At 34.2% G+C, this 16,993-nt stretch overlaps 1 protein-coding gene across 2 annotated transcripts in view; it reads left to right on the top strand.

The window, feature by feature from the left end:
* LOC150104592 (ADP-ribose glycohydrolase MACROD1-like) overlaps window positions 1–16,993 on the top strand; it is a 123,042-nt gene that overhangs the window by 89,362 nt on the left and 16,687 nt on the right. For both annotated transcript variants that reach the window (XM_090395802.1, XM_090395800.1), the window contains exons 7-8: window positions 5,480–5,510; window positions 7,262–7,341. In XM_090395802.1, the coding sequence (XP_090251928.1) occupies window positions 5,480–5,510; window positions 7,262–7,341 (111 nt within the window). The remainder of the gene's footprint in view (window positions 1–5,479; window positions 5,511–7,261; window positions 7,342–16,993) is intronic.

The following is a 16,993-nucleotide window of genomic DNA, read 5'->3' as shown; positions in this document are numbered from 1 at the left end:
AAGATGACTTACAAGAAGAATTAACTACAATATCCAGAGAGCTATCCTTAAATGGTTATCCTAAAAGACTCTGCAACAAGATTCTCTTTTCGGATATACCACAAAGACAACATGATGACACCCAATACATCAGTACTATAACTATTCCATTTGTCAGCAGCATTTCCAAAAAATTGGCTATCCTTCTAAAACCACACAATATTAGAGTAGCATTCAAGCTGGTCAATACTATTCGAAAATTTTTAAGATCACCGAAAGACCCTCATCCATTCTACAAGTACTCTGGAGTATATAATATACCTTGTTCCTGTGGTGTTAATTAATTTGGTCAAATATCTTGTCTGTTGTTAGAAACAACAGACAAGATATTTCAGGCCTTTCTTCCCACTTTGCCTCTACCAACCATCTTATTGAGTGGAATAAGAGTCTTATGCCCTATATAGAAGAGAACTACCATTCCAGAACCTTCAAGGAGGTTGCTATGGTCACCCGTTCAACAGGAAACCTAAATAAGAATCGAGGTCTAATCCTACCGGAAATTTGGAAAACTTTAATTAGATCACTAAACATCAAAGAAATGAACTTTCATTCCAATTACATTATGTCTCGTAACAAATAAATCATGTTCCCGAGATACGCGCATTGTCTTGCACTGTACTAATTTTGTATGAATTAGAACTGTCAGTTAAAACCTAGTCTGTTACCTTCATATCGCTTACCAATTGTATCCCTGAAGATGCCGATAGCAAAAATCGCTGAAACTAGTAGGATAATAAATATTACCTACTTTACTAACATTCCTAAAATGTGTTATAGTTTCTTCTACTCTCTTTGGTTGCATTTCATCAGCTTTCATGAATAACACTCCTTCCCTCATTCTTTTATCTCTATCCTTCCTGAACACACTGTACCCTTCATATTCTGTCCCACTAACTATATATCTTCTGTCAGGCATGTCTCACTAATGCCAATAACCTTTGACCATGATGAACTAACCAATGCCAAAAATTCCTCTCTCTTGTTCTGAATGCTCCTGGCCTTAGTGTACATAAAATACAATAGTCTCTTAGGGCTCATCACTTGCAGTTTATACTATCCTATTCTGATGTATTACCAATCAACATCCCCCCTAAAAACTCTAGTTTCCCTGATTTTGCACATCCGCTTTCACTTCTTCAGCAACACTTTTCCAGACTCTGAACACCAAATCCATTCGAATGCAAACCATCCTTTTTGTATAAGTTCTGTCTCTCAACTCCACACATTTACAAATTCCACATCATTCATCCTACAGATCCATTCATTCACTATTATGTTCTCCTCAGCACAACTCTATCTGACCACTGATAATGGGCTACACATCATCATCCTAAAGTTTCAAATTTCTCTTTGGATTAATCAGTCAAATATTTTTATCTTTGATATGGTCATTTCATTTTTGCAATTGTAGGTTTAATTGTAATTTTGAAATATTCAAAGCACTTCTGTGATTTTATTTCGACAAATTTCAGGTTTATAAATATTATGGATTTTTCTTTCTAATTTTTAAAAAATTTTAATGTTACTCCCACCTATAAAAGGTTGCAAAAACTATATTACATTAGTACCATGGATGAGCTAAGATTTTTTTCTATTTATATATATATATATATATATATATATATATCATCATCATCATCAAATTCCTGCCATGTACCCTCAAGGGGTGTACAGGATATGATAGTACTACATGAAAAAATTACATCATTATTAATTTCCTATCTACAATTTTCCTCCAAATCAGTCTGTTACTTGTCAAGACTCCAACATTATCAGATCTTATATTTCTATCGTCTAAGGCACTTTGTACTGTATCAATCCATCTATATCTTGGTCTTCCACTGGGTCGTTTTGCTGCCAACCTGGCAGAGAACACTTGTTTTGCTAATGTTTCTTCACCCATTCTGTTTAAGTGACCATACCACCTGAGATTAGCTCTGCTAACGCATTCCTGGATGCTGACAATGTCAAATTCTTTCCTAATATCCTCGTTTTTAATATGATATTGCCATTGATGCCATCTGTTTCACGGCTCTAATCTTTCTCATGACTCTCATATCTGCAGTCTCTAGTCTTTGGTCAAGTGTTTTACTTCTGACCCAGCTCTCAGATCCATAAGTTAAAACTGGTTTGAACATTGTCTTGTATACAGCTAATTTAGCGTTCCGACTAATTTCTCTCTTATTCCATATGAATTTATTCACTTGACTTCCTACCATACCAGCTTTGCTGATTCTGTTGTCTATTTCTATATTTAATTTACCATCTTGAATAAAAATCGTGCCTAAGTAGCTGAAATGTTTTACTTGTTCCACAGGTTCTCCATTCGCAACACAGTTGACATTTTCAACAATTCTACCTATTTTTATTCTCTTTGTCTTTTTAATGCTGACCTTCATACCATATCTATTACAACAGTTATTGAATTTAGTCAGAGAATCTTGCAGACTTGTAGCAGATTTATTTAGAAGTATAACATCATCCGCATAAAGCAAAGAGCTGACATTAACATCTCCGATTTTGATATCAGGTTTAATACCATTTTCCTTCATAATGTGATCCATATAAATAATGAATAACAGAGGAGATAATGTACATCCTTGTCTCACACCAGATTTAACATTAAACCATCTTCCTGTACTTCCTTCAATTCTAACTGCTGACTTACAACTCAAATAAAGACTACGAATTGCTTGATATAATGCCCCATTGAAGTAACGTATTGAATAGCTTCTCTCTTGGCACCTTGTCATATGCCTTTTCCAGATCGACAAAACTTAAATACAGATCTTTGTTATATTCCCATTATTTCTCGACTATTTGTCATAAAGTGAAGATCTGATCCTGACAGCCTCTATTTGGCCCGAATCCAGCTTGTTCTTCACCCAGCTTTTCTTCCACAATTCTTCTCAATCGTTTCTCAAGTATACTTGCATAGATCTTGCCGGGAACACTCAGTAGGGAAATATCTCTCTAATTCTCTCATTCAGTTTTATTTCCCTTTTTATATATGGGTGCTATGAGAGCTCTACTCCAATCATCGGGAATTCGTCCCTCTGTCCAGGCTTTCTGAACTATGCAGTGCAGCCACTGTAAGACTTTTATACCACCATACTTCAGGATTTCTGGTCGAATATCATCTACTCCTGCTTCCTTTCCAAATTCAAGCCTTTGATGGCTTTTTCTACTTCAAGTATGGATATGTATTCCTGACTGCATGCCTGCTCAGTGTTTTTTATCACTGTGCTGTCATCACTGCTTGTTTCATTTAGCAGTTTTTCAAAGTAATTACTCCATACTTCGAGGATATCTTTTTCTCCTGTTTTCATGTCACCTTTATCATTTCTAACTCCTTTTACAGCACTCTTTCCTCCATTCCTAAGCTTCTTCAACAACCTCCAGAATATTTTGCCACCTTCTTGATATTTATTTTCTATATTCTTGCCAAAGTCCTCCCACGACTTTTGTTTAGCTAGTTTTACACACTGTTTAGCTTTCTTACATTTGTCTCTGTATTCTATAAGGGTAAAAGCTGACTTATTTGCCAGGAACATTTGATATGCTTTCTTCTTTTCCTTCACTGCCTCTTTAACTTCCTGTGTCCACCAGGGAGTTCTGATTTTTTTTATCCTTGCTCACAACCTCACCACATGCCTCTCTGGCAGAATCAATCAATGTTTTCTTCCGAGTTTGCCACTGAATCTCCAAAGTTTGATTCCTGTTCTCAAACTCTTTCATTTTCTTTTCAATAATCTTTCTGTATTTTAGTGTACAGTTGACATCTGAGAGCTGTCAACTTTTATTCGCTTTAAAGCTTTCTTACATGTTCTTCTTTTCAGTATGAAATTCAATTTTATCCTGCTTAAGACTAAATAGTGATCGCTTCTAATTTCAGATCCGCTGTACACTCTGGTGTTCTGCACCAGGGAGAAAACATCACTATCAACAATAACATAGTCAATGAGACTTTTCTTATTCCTTCCTTGCCTCTTCTCTCCATGTGAATTTGTGCACATTTTTATGTTGGAACATGGTATTAGTAATAACCAGTCCATGTCCTGAGCAGAAATCCAACAAGTATTTGCCATTATTATTAGCTTTGCTCTTTTCACCAAAGTTTCCCAAAATATTTTTGTATGTCTGACAATCATTTCCTACTCTTTAGATCTATTTAGATCCCCAATAAGAACCAAATTTTCATTTTTCATTGTGACAGTTGCTTTTTTAAAGCATCAAAAATTCCTCCACTTCTACCTTAGTAGAACCTTTTGTGGGACCATAGGCACAAATAAGTCTCATTGTCCAGTTACCCATTCTATATATATATATATTATATATTATTTTTAGTTATTTCACGAATCCAGAAACCCTGTCCTGGAGAACAAAAATGGAACTTTTCAAGCTGCTTCAGGGCTCACTAAGCACAGAACATTTAAATTCATCTCTCTTCTAAAGGTAATCACAAATATTCATGCTCACAGCAAGATTTGAACCTGTAGCCTGTTGGAGAGCAGATGTCTTAACTGATCAGTCAACCATGACAACACAGAAGAATATTGTCTATATTTTTCCTTATGATAAATATCATGTCTATTATTTCTAAAATTTTTACCAGTGTCTTAGTTTTTATATTAGTTTCATAATGTACTTTGGAAACAGTCCATCATTACAGTAAAATAGAATTCAAAAGGTATGTTCAAATTATTTTAGCTGTATGACACTGATGTCATCTTAAATTAACATATGGTTTAAGGTTGATCTAACTACTGCTCCAAAAATAGAATCCCTGCTAGCTAAGCATTAATATTCCAAGAAATGGAACTACATGAACTTATATTCAGAAATTCTCAAAACATGTTAAATAAATTATTTTTATTTATTCATTTTATATCATTCTCCACATGAGTGAATTCAAAATCTTTAGCACATCATTGTCAGTGTGTGTACAGAGGGAGGTTGCATTTACTCATTGAGATTGACACTGACTTTACTTTGAATGTGTTGAGAATATAAAGTGAAAGACTGGATGGGTTTCATTATTGAGATTATAATATTAAAATATTCCAAATTTTCTTAAAGTTGCCCTAATTTATTGCTGATATGTCTAAGTTCCATTTGGTGAATTACATGGAATTGTAAGAAAATTATAATATGCTTGCATTCCTAGATCTAAAATGTTAAGCACCATATTGCTTATCATTTGGCAGTCAAGTTTTTGCTAAAATAAATTCCTCTCCTTTTTTTTGTTCTGTTTGGCATCATTTAATGCAAAAACTTGACTGTTGCCAGGCTTTCTAATCTAAGAAGAATTTATCTTTATTCTGCTGTGTTTTTTATTAATAGCATTTTCTAATTTATGTATCACTCATGTTCTCATACCAGCTTAGTATGTTACATCAATTTTAATATGTTGTAATTAAGTATTATTTTTTATCATTAGGCTTTTCCTTGTGTATCTACTGGAGTTTATGGTGAGTTAATTTTTATACATAGTTTGAGATATTGATTATATGTACAATTTATAATTTAATCTTCATCCTGTGGTGTTCTCTGCCAAAGTCCAAGTAATAAATCAGAAATTCATAAATCAGAGGTTATTCTATAAGTTATACACTGATTAGAACTCAGTGCATAACTTGTAAGAACTCAGTTAGTGACAAATGTTCTAAATGGCAGCATATCTCATCAGCTTTCAACTTCTAGACTGTTGACAGGGTTTCTGAATTAGATAACTCTTTGCTCATATATTAAAAATGTATGATAGGTTTTAAACCTTTCATGAGTGAGAGTTCACATATATACAAGAAAAAAAGAAAGAAACAGTAATAAGCATTCATGAAGCTTGGTGTAACAGACTGTCAGTGAACTAAAATAAAATAAATCCTGAAAATAAAGTGGGGAGGAGACCATTTAACAACATCAAAATTTATTACAAATTAAGACGTAATGGACTTGAGGAATACAATAATGACTGTTATGTTCAAGCATCAGGTAAAATATCAGCACTAAAAGAAGCAATTCTATATTAATATTACTCCACCATTAATTTTCTGCCATTTGTTTTTAATTCAAATGACTTGTTATAATTAGTATATCATTTATACCATCACCCATAACAAATTCCTCACTAAGGGAAGGAAGTGTCAGACCTTTCATTCTGTGTTATGGATATTATTATTAAGAGAGACTTCCAGGAAGTCAGCATCTCATCTAAATATAATCTTTGCACTGCTTTCAAATCAAATGTCATACTAGCAATAATTATCCATTTGCCTAAGGACAAACCCATCTTTTAACACTCCAGGAGAGTATGAATCATCTATAACATAGCTTGCTACGGACAGACAAGATGAGCTGTTAATATATACACATTGAAAAGCATAATGCGCAGGATGTCATCATTGTAACAATTCAGGATGTATTGAACACTACTTCACACAAGAAACATACAAAAATCATAGAGACTGGTACATATCTAAAAGACTGTCTGAAACCCTGCTTAAAAGTGACTTAATACAAATGGGATTAAATGTGGGTGTATAATACCTCACAAGTTTGTTGTGTGCAAATTGCTTAGCCATAGTCTTTCTAAATTTATATCCACATGGTCAATGTTGTTTTGATACTTCTGTAATCTTCAGTCAGTAACCTATATATTATAGATTTGCAGAAAGAATGTTTTAGTTTCCATTTTCTTTTTGCTGCACCCTAGATGTCTATCTAATATAATAATTATAATCCTTGCATGATCTCCTACACTAGCTCTCTCTCATATGACAGCAGATGAATGTATTATAACTATTAACAATAGTTTTTATACTGATAATAATAAATTCGTGATATTTTGAGGATAATATATATATATATAAAAAAATAGTGGTGCTGTTATATTTGCACATTTAATGAATCAGGATCATAAAATCCTGATCCAGTGATCAGAGTGAGAGATGAAACAAAATCTTAAGAGCTGAGTCTGTCTCAGTGTGACATTCAGAAGTATTATTGTTTAGCCTCTTCTTGTTGACAGTCAATATGAAGAGCATCTGTATAATAATATATCAGTTGTAGTAATTAATTTATATATATATATGTGATTTGAACCACTATTTCACATTGTAATTGATTGTTATTTTAATAGAGCACTATATGAACTATAGCCATCTTTGCCATATTATAGAAAGTGAAAACAGTAATTACATTATATATTGCATTTTTTCTTTAGGTTATCCTAATAAGAATGCTGGTCATGTAGCAATAAAGACAGTGAGAAACTGGCTTGATTCAGAAGATAATGCAAGCAAGGTAGCAAAATTTATTTCCTGAATTCATTCATTCAATATTCATTCAAAACAAAATTAATTTCCTTCAGTAATATCTCCAAGGCATGAGATAATTACTGAAGGAGACTTCAACATCCATAATTTAGATTGACTTCCTTTCTCCAATGTCACAAACTAGGCTGGAAGAGAAGCTGAATTGTTTGTTCTCGGTAATAATTTGACATAAATTGTTCACCAACCCATCAGAATTCCAAGTAATTTTCATTATTCTCCCATAATCTTGGATCTTTTCATAACCATCTCTTTCTCCAGTACACCAGTGATAATCGGGATGACATTTGGGATTTCTGTGTCTCATTTCTATCTGTTTATTTCTTCCACTTTTCTAATTCTAGCATTTTTTTATTATGGAATGAAGGGATGAGTACATTCATTCCACAACCCCATCCCACTTAAAACCATCAACTATTATTCAAGCTTTGGTTCTCTAATAATTATGCTGAAGCAGTCCAAAGCAGAAATTCAGTATATATATCTCTTTGCCAAGCCTTGATTTTCTAATAATTGCTGAAGCAGTCCACACCAAAAATCAAGTATATGCCTAATAGCTGAAAGCAAAAACTATAACTTATCATTCAGCTTGCATTGCAACTCATAACAACTACAAAAAAAAAATGAACTTTTCCAAAGTAGCACTCGTAATGGCTAAATGCACCAAGTTTGCCTCCTGCTTGGATAGCATTCGAGCCTTCTGGTCCCACGGCCTTGGTGACTTTTTTGACCAAGGCCTCATAGAAGAAAGACCACACTTAACTTTCTCTCACTTATACATTTTCACTTCAGAGAGTAGAATGTTTGCAGAATTTTAACTTTATTTTGCCAGTAGACATATATGTGATCATTTAGATCCTACAGACTATTTCTGAATAGGCTACCAAAAAATAATACAGTAGCCACCACTTATTCTGTTTCCCAACCAAGATTAATTGTTTGTTTTTTTCCCTTTAAGTTGACATTCATTTCTAGCCTATTCTGGCACAACATCATATCCGTAGCTTCTTTAGCCTCCAGAAAAACTTGGTAATCTTTTTTCATTCTAAACATTCTGAAAACCAGTCTGACAATGACAGTGCTGCATTTTCACTTCAGAGAGTAGAATGTTTGCAGAATTTTAACTTTATTTTGCCAGTAGACATATGTGATCATTTAGATCCTACAGACTATTTCTGAATAGGCTACCAAAAAATAATACAGTAGGCACCACTTATTGTGGTCACTTTGGGACAGTCGCTTTTTGATAACATTAAGTAAAGGATATAAAAAATTGCATCATTTATTTCAATTTATTGTTATGAACATAATTTATTGTTATAAGAACTTTTTAATAAGTAACAACGTAAAATTTTTTAAAAACTTATCTAGTATTGTTTGTCATGTCTTTGAATATAGTAGTTCATGAATAAATTGCTCATACTCATAATGCCTTTCGAAGTTTATTGCTCTATGTTACACACCGTGACAAAGTATTTGTAGAGCTTCTTGCATCTGGGCATTGGTTGAAGGAGTTCCTTTTGTTCTTCTATATTTGTATTAGGTTCACTTTCTTCTTTTAGTGTAACGTTCTCATCAGAAGCAGCTTGACATATTTCTGACACTGTCATTATAGCCACTTCCAGAACCAGACTCAGAAGTGATACCAAAATTGAAGTAATGCAGAAGTCATATTTTCATATATGAGTAGCCAAAAAGTGTCTTACAAACATGAAAAGCACATGTCCATAAGGATATCTGTTTTTCATTATAGGACACTAAGGCAAGTGATGTGAAGTCATTTGCTTCTATATACGAGCTGCCCAGTTGTGAAGTTACTTCATGTGCAAATGTGATAAAGGATTAAACCAAGAATATACCATATTTGCCGGCATATAAGACGCACTTTTTTCTTTGAAAATAGCCCTGAAAAACAGGATGCATCTTATATGCCGATACTCAGTTTTTTATTATGTACTTTCATTTCTGGAAATTTTCTATATATGAGCTGGCCAGTTGTGAAGTTACTTCATGTGCAAACGTGATAAAGGATTAAACCAAGAATATACCGTATTTGCCAGCGTATAAGATGCACTTTTTTCTTTGAAAATAGCCCTGAAAAACAGGGTGCGTCTTATACGCCGATACTCAGTTTTTTATTATGTACTTTCATTTCTGGAAATTTTCTCTGTTCTGAGTTATGTAATTTCTTTCTTTCTTGCTTCCTTGCAGTGTGAGAGCATTCCAGTTATGTAGCGTTCAGTGGATGCACATGTGTCATCGACGATCACAGCTGTTAAATCACAGATATGCCGTTAAATTTTCTCTAAATTTCTTGGCAAATTATGGCTGAGAAACATCGGCATTGCTACAATATTGCATATAAGTTATGTTGCGTATGCTAAAGAACATGGAAACAGGGCTGCAGAGAGGCATTTTGGGCCACCTCCAACTGAGAAAATTATAAGAACTTGGCGGAATCAGGATGAGGATTTAAAAAAAGCAACTTACAGTAAACATAACCTACGAAGTGGAACTGCAAAATGGCCAGAACTGATATTTATTCAGTTCTGGCAAAATGGCCAGAACTGAATACTTTTTCTTCATATTCAGCCAGAAGCTGAATATGAAGAAAAAAATTATTGAATTTCATTATGTAAATTCATTATAATATTCAGTGATAAAGTTTTTTTTTTAAAAAATGTGTACAAAAAAGGGGGTGAGTCTTATACGTGGGCAAATATGGTAATTTCTTGGCATCTTTAATTTATAGTATAACAAAGTGGAAAAACTTTCAAGAAAAAAGAATGCTAAATATATAAACTAAAATGAAAAAGAAATAGAAGATCTTAAAGAAATGGTGAGAAGCTGGAACAGGCTAGTAGACCTAATACTGTGAAAGGAAAAAGAAAACAGTAATACAGTAACAAAGGACAAATTAAGTCATAATTGAATATAAAAAAAAATGCAAGAAAAAAAATACTGAATAATTTCTTCTTTTTTTTTTAATAAAAGAAAACTTAAAACAAACTAACAAAACCTAAAAAGCTCCAACTGCAGAAATATCAGCACAAGCAATTGAATATAATCACATTCCACAGTTAGAAAAAGTAACCAAAAGGTAACCTTTCCAAAAAAAAATTAAACAAATTTAAGAACATCAGACTTATTTGTGCTTATGGTCCCACAGAAGGTTCTACTAAGGTAGAAGTGGAGGAATTTTTTGAGGCTTTAGAAAAAGCAACTGACACAATGAAAAATAAAAAGTTGGTCCCTGTTGGGGATCTAAATAGCAGAGTAGGAAATGATTGTGAGACATACAAAAATATTTTGGGAAAATTTGGAGAAAAGAGCAAAGCTAATAATAATGGCAAATATCTTTTGGATTTCTGCTCAGGACATGGACTGGTTATTACTAATACCATGTTCCAACATAAAAATGTGCACAAATTCACATGGAGAGAAGAGGCAAGGAATAAGAAAAGTCTCATTGACTATGTTATTGTTGATAGTGATGCTTTCTCCCTGGTGCAGGACACCAGAGTGTACAGAGGATTTGAAATTGGAAGTGATCACTATTTAGTCTTGAGCAGGATAAAATTGAATTTCGTATTGAAAAGAATAACATGTAAGAAAGTTTTAAAGAGAATAAAAGTTGAGCAGCTCTCAGATGTGAGCTGTAGACTAAAATACACAAAGATTATTGAAGAAAAAATGAAAGAGTTTGAGAACAGGAATCAAACCTTGGAGATTCAGTGGCAAACTCTGAAGAAAACATTGATTGATTCTGCCAGAGAGGCATGTGGTGAGGTTGTGAGCAAGGATAAAAAAAATCAGAACTCCCTGGTGGACACAGGAAGTTAAAGAGGCAGTGAAGGAAAAGAAGAAAGCATATCAAAAGTTCCTGTCAAATAAGTCAGCTTGTGCTCTTAGAGAATATAGAGACAAATGCAAGAATGCTAAACACTGTGTAAAACTAGCTAAACAAAAGTCATGGGAGGGCTTTCGCAATGCAAGAATATAGAAAATAAATATCGAGAAGGTGGCAAAATATTCTGGAGGTTCTTGAAGAAGCTTGGAAATGGAGGAAAGAGTGCTGTAAAAGGAGTTGAGATGATAAAGGTGACATGAAAACGGAAGAAAAAGATATCCTTCAAGTATGGAGTAAACTTTGAAAAACTTCTAAATGAAACAAGCAGTGATGACAGCACAGTGGTAAAGAATACTGACTAGGCATGCAGTCAGGAATACATATCCATACTTGAAGTAGAAAAAGCCATCAAAGGCTTGAAATGTGGAAAGCAGCAGGAGTAGATGATATTCGACCAGAAATGCTGAAGTATAGTGGTATAAGTGTCTTACAGTGGCTGCACTGCACAGTTCAGAAAGCCTGGACAGAGGGACGAATTCCCGATGATTGGAGTAGAGCTCTCATAGCACCCATATATAAAAAGGGAAATAAAACTGAATGTGAGAATTACACAGGTATTTCCGTACTGAGTGTTCCTGGCAAGACCTATGCAAGTATACTTGAGAAACGGTTGAGAGGAATTGTGGAAGAAAAGCGTGTTGAAGAACAAGCTGGATTCAGGCCAAATAGAGGCTGTCAGGATCAGATTTTCACTTTACGACAAATAGTCGAAAAAGCATGGGAATATAACAAAGATCTGTATTTAAGTTTTGTCGATTTGGAGAAGGCATATGACAGGGTGCCAAGAGAGAAGCTATTCAATACGCTGCAGTTATATGGTGTCAATGGGGCATTATATCAAGCAATACTTAGTCTTTATTTGAGTTGTAAGTCAGCAGTTAGAATTGAAGGAAGTACAGGAAGATGGTTTAATGTTAAATCTGGTATGAGACAAGTATGTACATTATCTCCTCTGTTATTCATTATCTATATGGATCACATTATGAAGGAAAGTGGTATTAAACATGATATCAAAATTGGAGATGTTAATGTCAGCTCTTTGCTCTATGCAGATGATGTTATACTTCTAAATAAATCTGCTACAAGTCTGCAAGATTCTCTGACTAAATTGAATAACTGTTGTAATAGATATGGTATGAAGGTCAGCATTAAAAAGACAAAGAGAATGAAAATAGGTAGAATCGTAGAAAATGTCAACTGTGTTTGGAACGGGGAACCTGTGAAACAAGTAAAACATTTCAGCTACTTAGGCATGGTTTTTACTGAAGATGGTAAATTAAATATAGAAATAGACAACAGAATCAGCAAAGCTGGTATGGTGGGAAGTCAATTGAATAAATTCATATGGAATAAGAGAGAAATTAGTCGGAACACTAAATTAGCTGTATACAAGACAGTGTCAAACCAGTTTTAACTTATGGATCTGAGAGCTGGGTCAGAAGTAAAACACTTGACCAAAGACCAGAGCCCACAGATATGAGAGTCCTGAGAAAGATTATAGGCAAGAACAGATGGCATGAATGTCAATATCATATTAAAAACGAGGATATTAGGAAAGAACTTGACATTGTCAGCATCCAGGAATGCGTTAGCAGAGCTAATCTCAGGTGTATGGTCACTTAAACAGAATGGACGAGGCAAGATTAGCAAAACAAGTGTTCACTGCCAGGTTGGCAGCAAAACGACCCAGAGGAAGACCAAGATATAGGTGGATTGATACGGTACAAAGTGCCTTAGACGATAGAAATATAAGATCTGATAATGTTGGAGGCTTGACAAGTAACAGACTGATTTGGAGGAAAATTGTAGATAGGAAATTAATAATGATGTAATTTTTTTCAGGTAGTACTATCATATCCTGTACAATCCTTGATGGTACATGGCAGGAATTTGATGATGATGAAGAACATCAGAGGAAGGAAAGGATTAAGAATATCAGAAGCCATTAAAATAAAAATACATCGCACCACTATCAATGTTCATTGTCCCTACATCATATATGTGGTTTGAAGCTCCCCAACAACAAAAACTCTCAACCGAGCAAAATGCCTTTCCAGCATTGACACATAATTCACATAATATGCCCAGTGAAATTCTGTTGCTTTATTCTCAAGGCGGCTTTCCCAGAACAGCCTTATGACCTTGTAAATTCATCTTTCATCCCAGCTTGACATATTATTATTACATATTATTATATTTTTACTTTTGAGGCCTTTAAATTCCTCTTTTTTTTTTCGATTCTTTGCAGTTTTTAAGTTCTATATTTTTAATCCTTTGATATATTTCAACTGTTAATTTTTACAAATTTTATAGTGTATTTATTATTAGTATCAAATCATTCATCACCGAATTTATTCTTTGTCCATGTTCTTTTTATCCTTTAGACTTATCTGTATCTCAGATTTTAAGATTCAATGGAGCTTCATCTTACTAATTAACTTAAAATGACATAATGATTTCTTAATATTCATTCATCACCATCTACAATCTCTACTTCAAATTTAAAAGATCACAGTTACCAAAAATACTACAGCAAAGGTAGACAGTAATACCTGTATATGATCATTTCAGCATCAGCTTCATCAAATTCTTGCCATGTACCCTCAAGGGGTGTACAGGATATGATAGTGCAACATTAAAAAATTACATCATTACTAACTTCCTATCTACAATTTTCCTCCAATTCAGTCTGTTACTTGTCAAGACTCCAACATTATCAGATCTTATATTTCTATCGTCTAAGGCACTTTGTACCGTATCAATCCACCTATATCTTGGTCTTCCTCTGGGTCGTTTTGCTGCCAACCTGGCAGAGAACACTTGTTTTGCTAATCTTGCCTCGTCCATTCTGTTTAAGTGACCATACCACCTGAGATTAGCTCTGCTAACGCATTCCTGGATGCTGACAATGACAAGTTCATTCCTAATATCCTCGTTTTTAATATGATATTGCCTTTGATGCCATCTGTTCACGCCTCTAATCTTTCTCAGGACTCTCATATCTGCGGTCTCTAGTCTTTGGTCAAGTGTTTTTCTTCTGACCCAGCTCTCAGATCCATAAGTTAAAACTGGTTTGAACACTGTCTTGTATACAGCTAATTTAGTGTTCCGACTAATTTCTCTCTTATTCCATATGAATTTATTCAATTGACTTCCCACCAACCCAGCTTTGCTGATTCTGTTGTCTATTTCTATATTTAATTTACCATCTTCACTAAAAATCCTGCCTAAGTAGCCGAAATGTTTTACTTGTTCCACAAGTTCTCCATTCACAACACAGTTGACAGTTTCAAAGATTCTGCCTATTTTCATTGTCTTTGTCTTTTTAATGCTGACCTTCATACCATATCTATTACAACAGTTATTCGATTTAGTTCAGGGAATCTTGCAAACTAGTATCAGATTTATTCAGAAGTATAACATCGTCCGCATAAAGCAAAGAGCTGACATTAACATTTCCAATTCTGATATCATGTTTAATACCACTTTCCTTCATAATGTGATCCATATAGATAATGAATAAAGAGGGGATAATGTACAACCTTGTCTCACTCCAGATTTAACATTAAATCATCCTCCTGTACTTCCTTCAATTCAAACTGCTGACTTACAACTCAAATAAAGACTACATATTTCTTGATATAATGCCCCATTGACACCATATAACTGTAGCGTATTGAATAACTTCTCTCTTGGCACCTTGTCATATGCCTTTTCCAGATAGTCAAAACTTAAATACAGATCTTTGTTATATTCCCATTATTTCTCGACTATTTGTCGTAAAGTGAAGATCTGATCCTGACAGCCTCTATTTGGCCCGAATCCAGCTTGTTCTTCACCCAGGTTTTCTTCCACAATTCTTCTCAATCGTTTCTCAAGTATACTTGCATAGATCTTGCCAGGAACACTCAGTAGGGAAATATCTCTGTAATTCTCACATTCAGTTTTATTTCCCTTTTTATATATGGGTACTATGAGAGCTCTACTCCAATCATCGCAAATTCGTCCCTCTGTCCAGGCTTTCTGAACTATTGAACTATGCAGTGCAGCCACTGTAAGACTCTTATACCACCATACTTCAGCATTTCTGGTCGAATATCATCTAATCCTGCTGCTTTCCACATTTCAAGCCTTTGACGGCTTTTTCTACTTCAAGTATGGATATGTATTCCTGACTGCATGCCTGGTCAGTGTTTTTTGCCACTGTGCTCTCATCACTGCTTGTTTCATTTAGCAATTTTTCAAAGTAATTACTCCATACTTCAAGGTTATCTTTTTCTCCTGTTTTCATATCACCTTTATCATCTTTAACTCCTTTTACCGCTCTCTTTCCTCCATTCTTAAGCTTCTTCAACAACCTCCAGAATATTTTGCCACCTTCTTGATATTTATTTTCTATATTCTTGCCAAAGTTCTCCCATGACTTTTGTTTAGCTAGTTTTACACAGTGTTTAGCTTTCTTACATTTGTCTCTGTATCCTCTAAGAGCAGAAGCTGACTTATTTGCCAGGAACTTTTGATATGCTTTCTTCTTTTTCTTCACTGCCTCTTTAACTTCCTGTGTCCACCATGGAGTTCTAATTTTTCTATCCTTGCAGGCAACTTCACCACATGCCTCTCTAGCTGAATCAATCAGGGCTTTCTTCAAGGCTTGCCACTGAATCTCCAAGGTTTGTTTCCTGTTCTCAAATTCTTTCATTTTTTCTTCAATAATGTTTGTATATTTTAGTCTACAGTTCACATCTGAGAGCTGCTCAACTTTTATTCGCTTTAAAAGTTTCTTACATGTTATTCTTTTCAATATGACATTCAATTTTATCCTGCTCAAGACTAAATAGTGATCACTTCCAATTTCAAATCCGCTGTACACTCTGGTGTCCTGCACCAGGGAGAAAACATCACTATCAACAATAACATAGTCAATGAGACTTTTCTTATTCCTTGCCTCTTCTCTCCATGTGAATTTGTGCACATTTTTATGTTGGAACATTGTGTTAGTAATAACCAGTCCATGTCCTGAGCAGAAAAATCTTCCCAAGACTTTAGCAAAAGTAGTTATTGAAGTACTGTAATTGAAGCATTATTTTTGCCTTCACCTGATCTTACAGACAAGCAACAAACAAGCTCACTTTTGCCAAAAAGGAACTGCAAATCTTTTAATCAATTTACTACATAAACAATGAACTTGGTTCTTTCTTTTGGTTACCAAAAGTTATTTCTGGTTACAAAAATAGCTGTTGATTTCTAGTTATATTTATTATCCCAAATTTCAAGTCAAATTGATCAGTTAGAAAAACATTTACTACTGAATGCGTTCTACACTCATTTCAGAAATAATGTTGAGCAGAGCATGTAAGCACTATATATGGTACTTACATGAACTTATGCATTGTAAAGCAAGAACTTTTACATTTTCTACCCTTTCCATGATAATTTTGTAATTAAGAACACCTTCTAAAGAAACTGTATTTATAAAATCATGTTGCTCACCATCCTGTGTATATGTCTCTAACACATTGGCTAGTTTCAGCCAGGTGTCCTTAATTATGAGATTATCACTAGGAGAAAAGAGGGAGAGAACATAAAATCTTCTCACTTTATAATAGACATGCATGTATTTATGTAGGTACTGTTCATACTGTGTACGAGGGGGAGGGAGTCTGGAAAGTTCTGATAAACATCTAGAACAAAATGATATTAAAGACAGATATAA

Source organism: Typopeltis vanoorti, chromosome 7 (genome assembly GCF_054136105.1).
Source record: "Typopeltis vanoorti isolate ZY-2024b chromosome 7, IOZ_Tvanoo_1.0, whole genome shotgun sequence".
Lineage (NCBI taxonomy): Eukaryota > Metazoa > Arthropoda > Arachnida > Uropygi > Thelyphonidae > Typopeltis > Typopeltis vanoorti.
The sequence above is the reverse complement of the archived record's forward strand: the minus strand, read 5'-3'. Positions and strand labels throughout refer to the sequence as shown.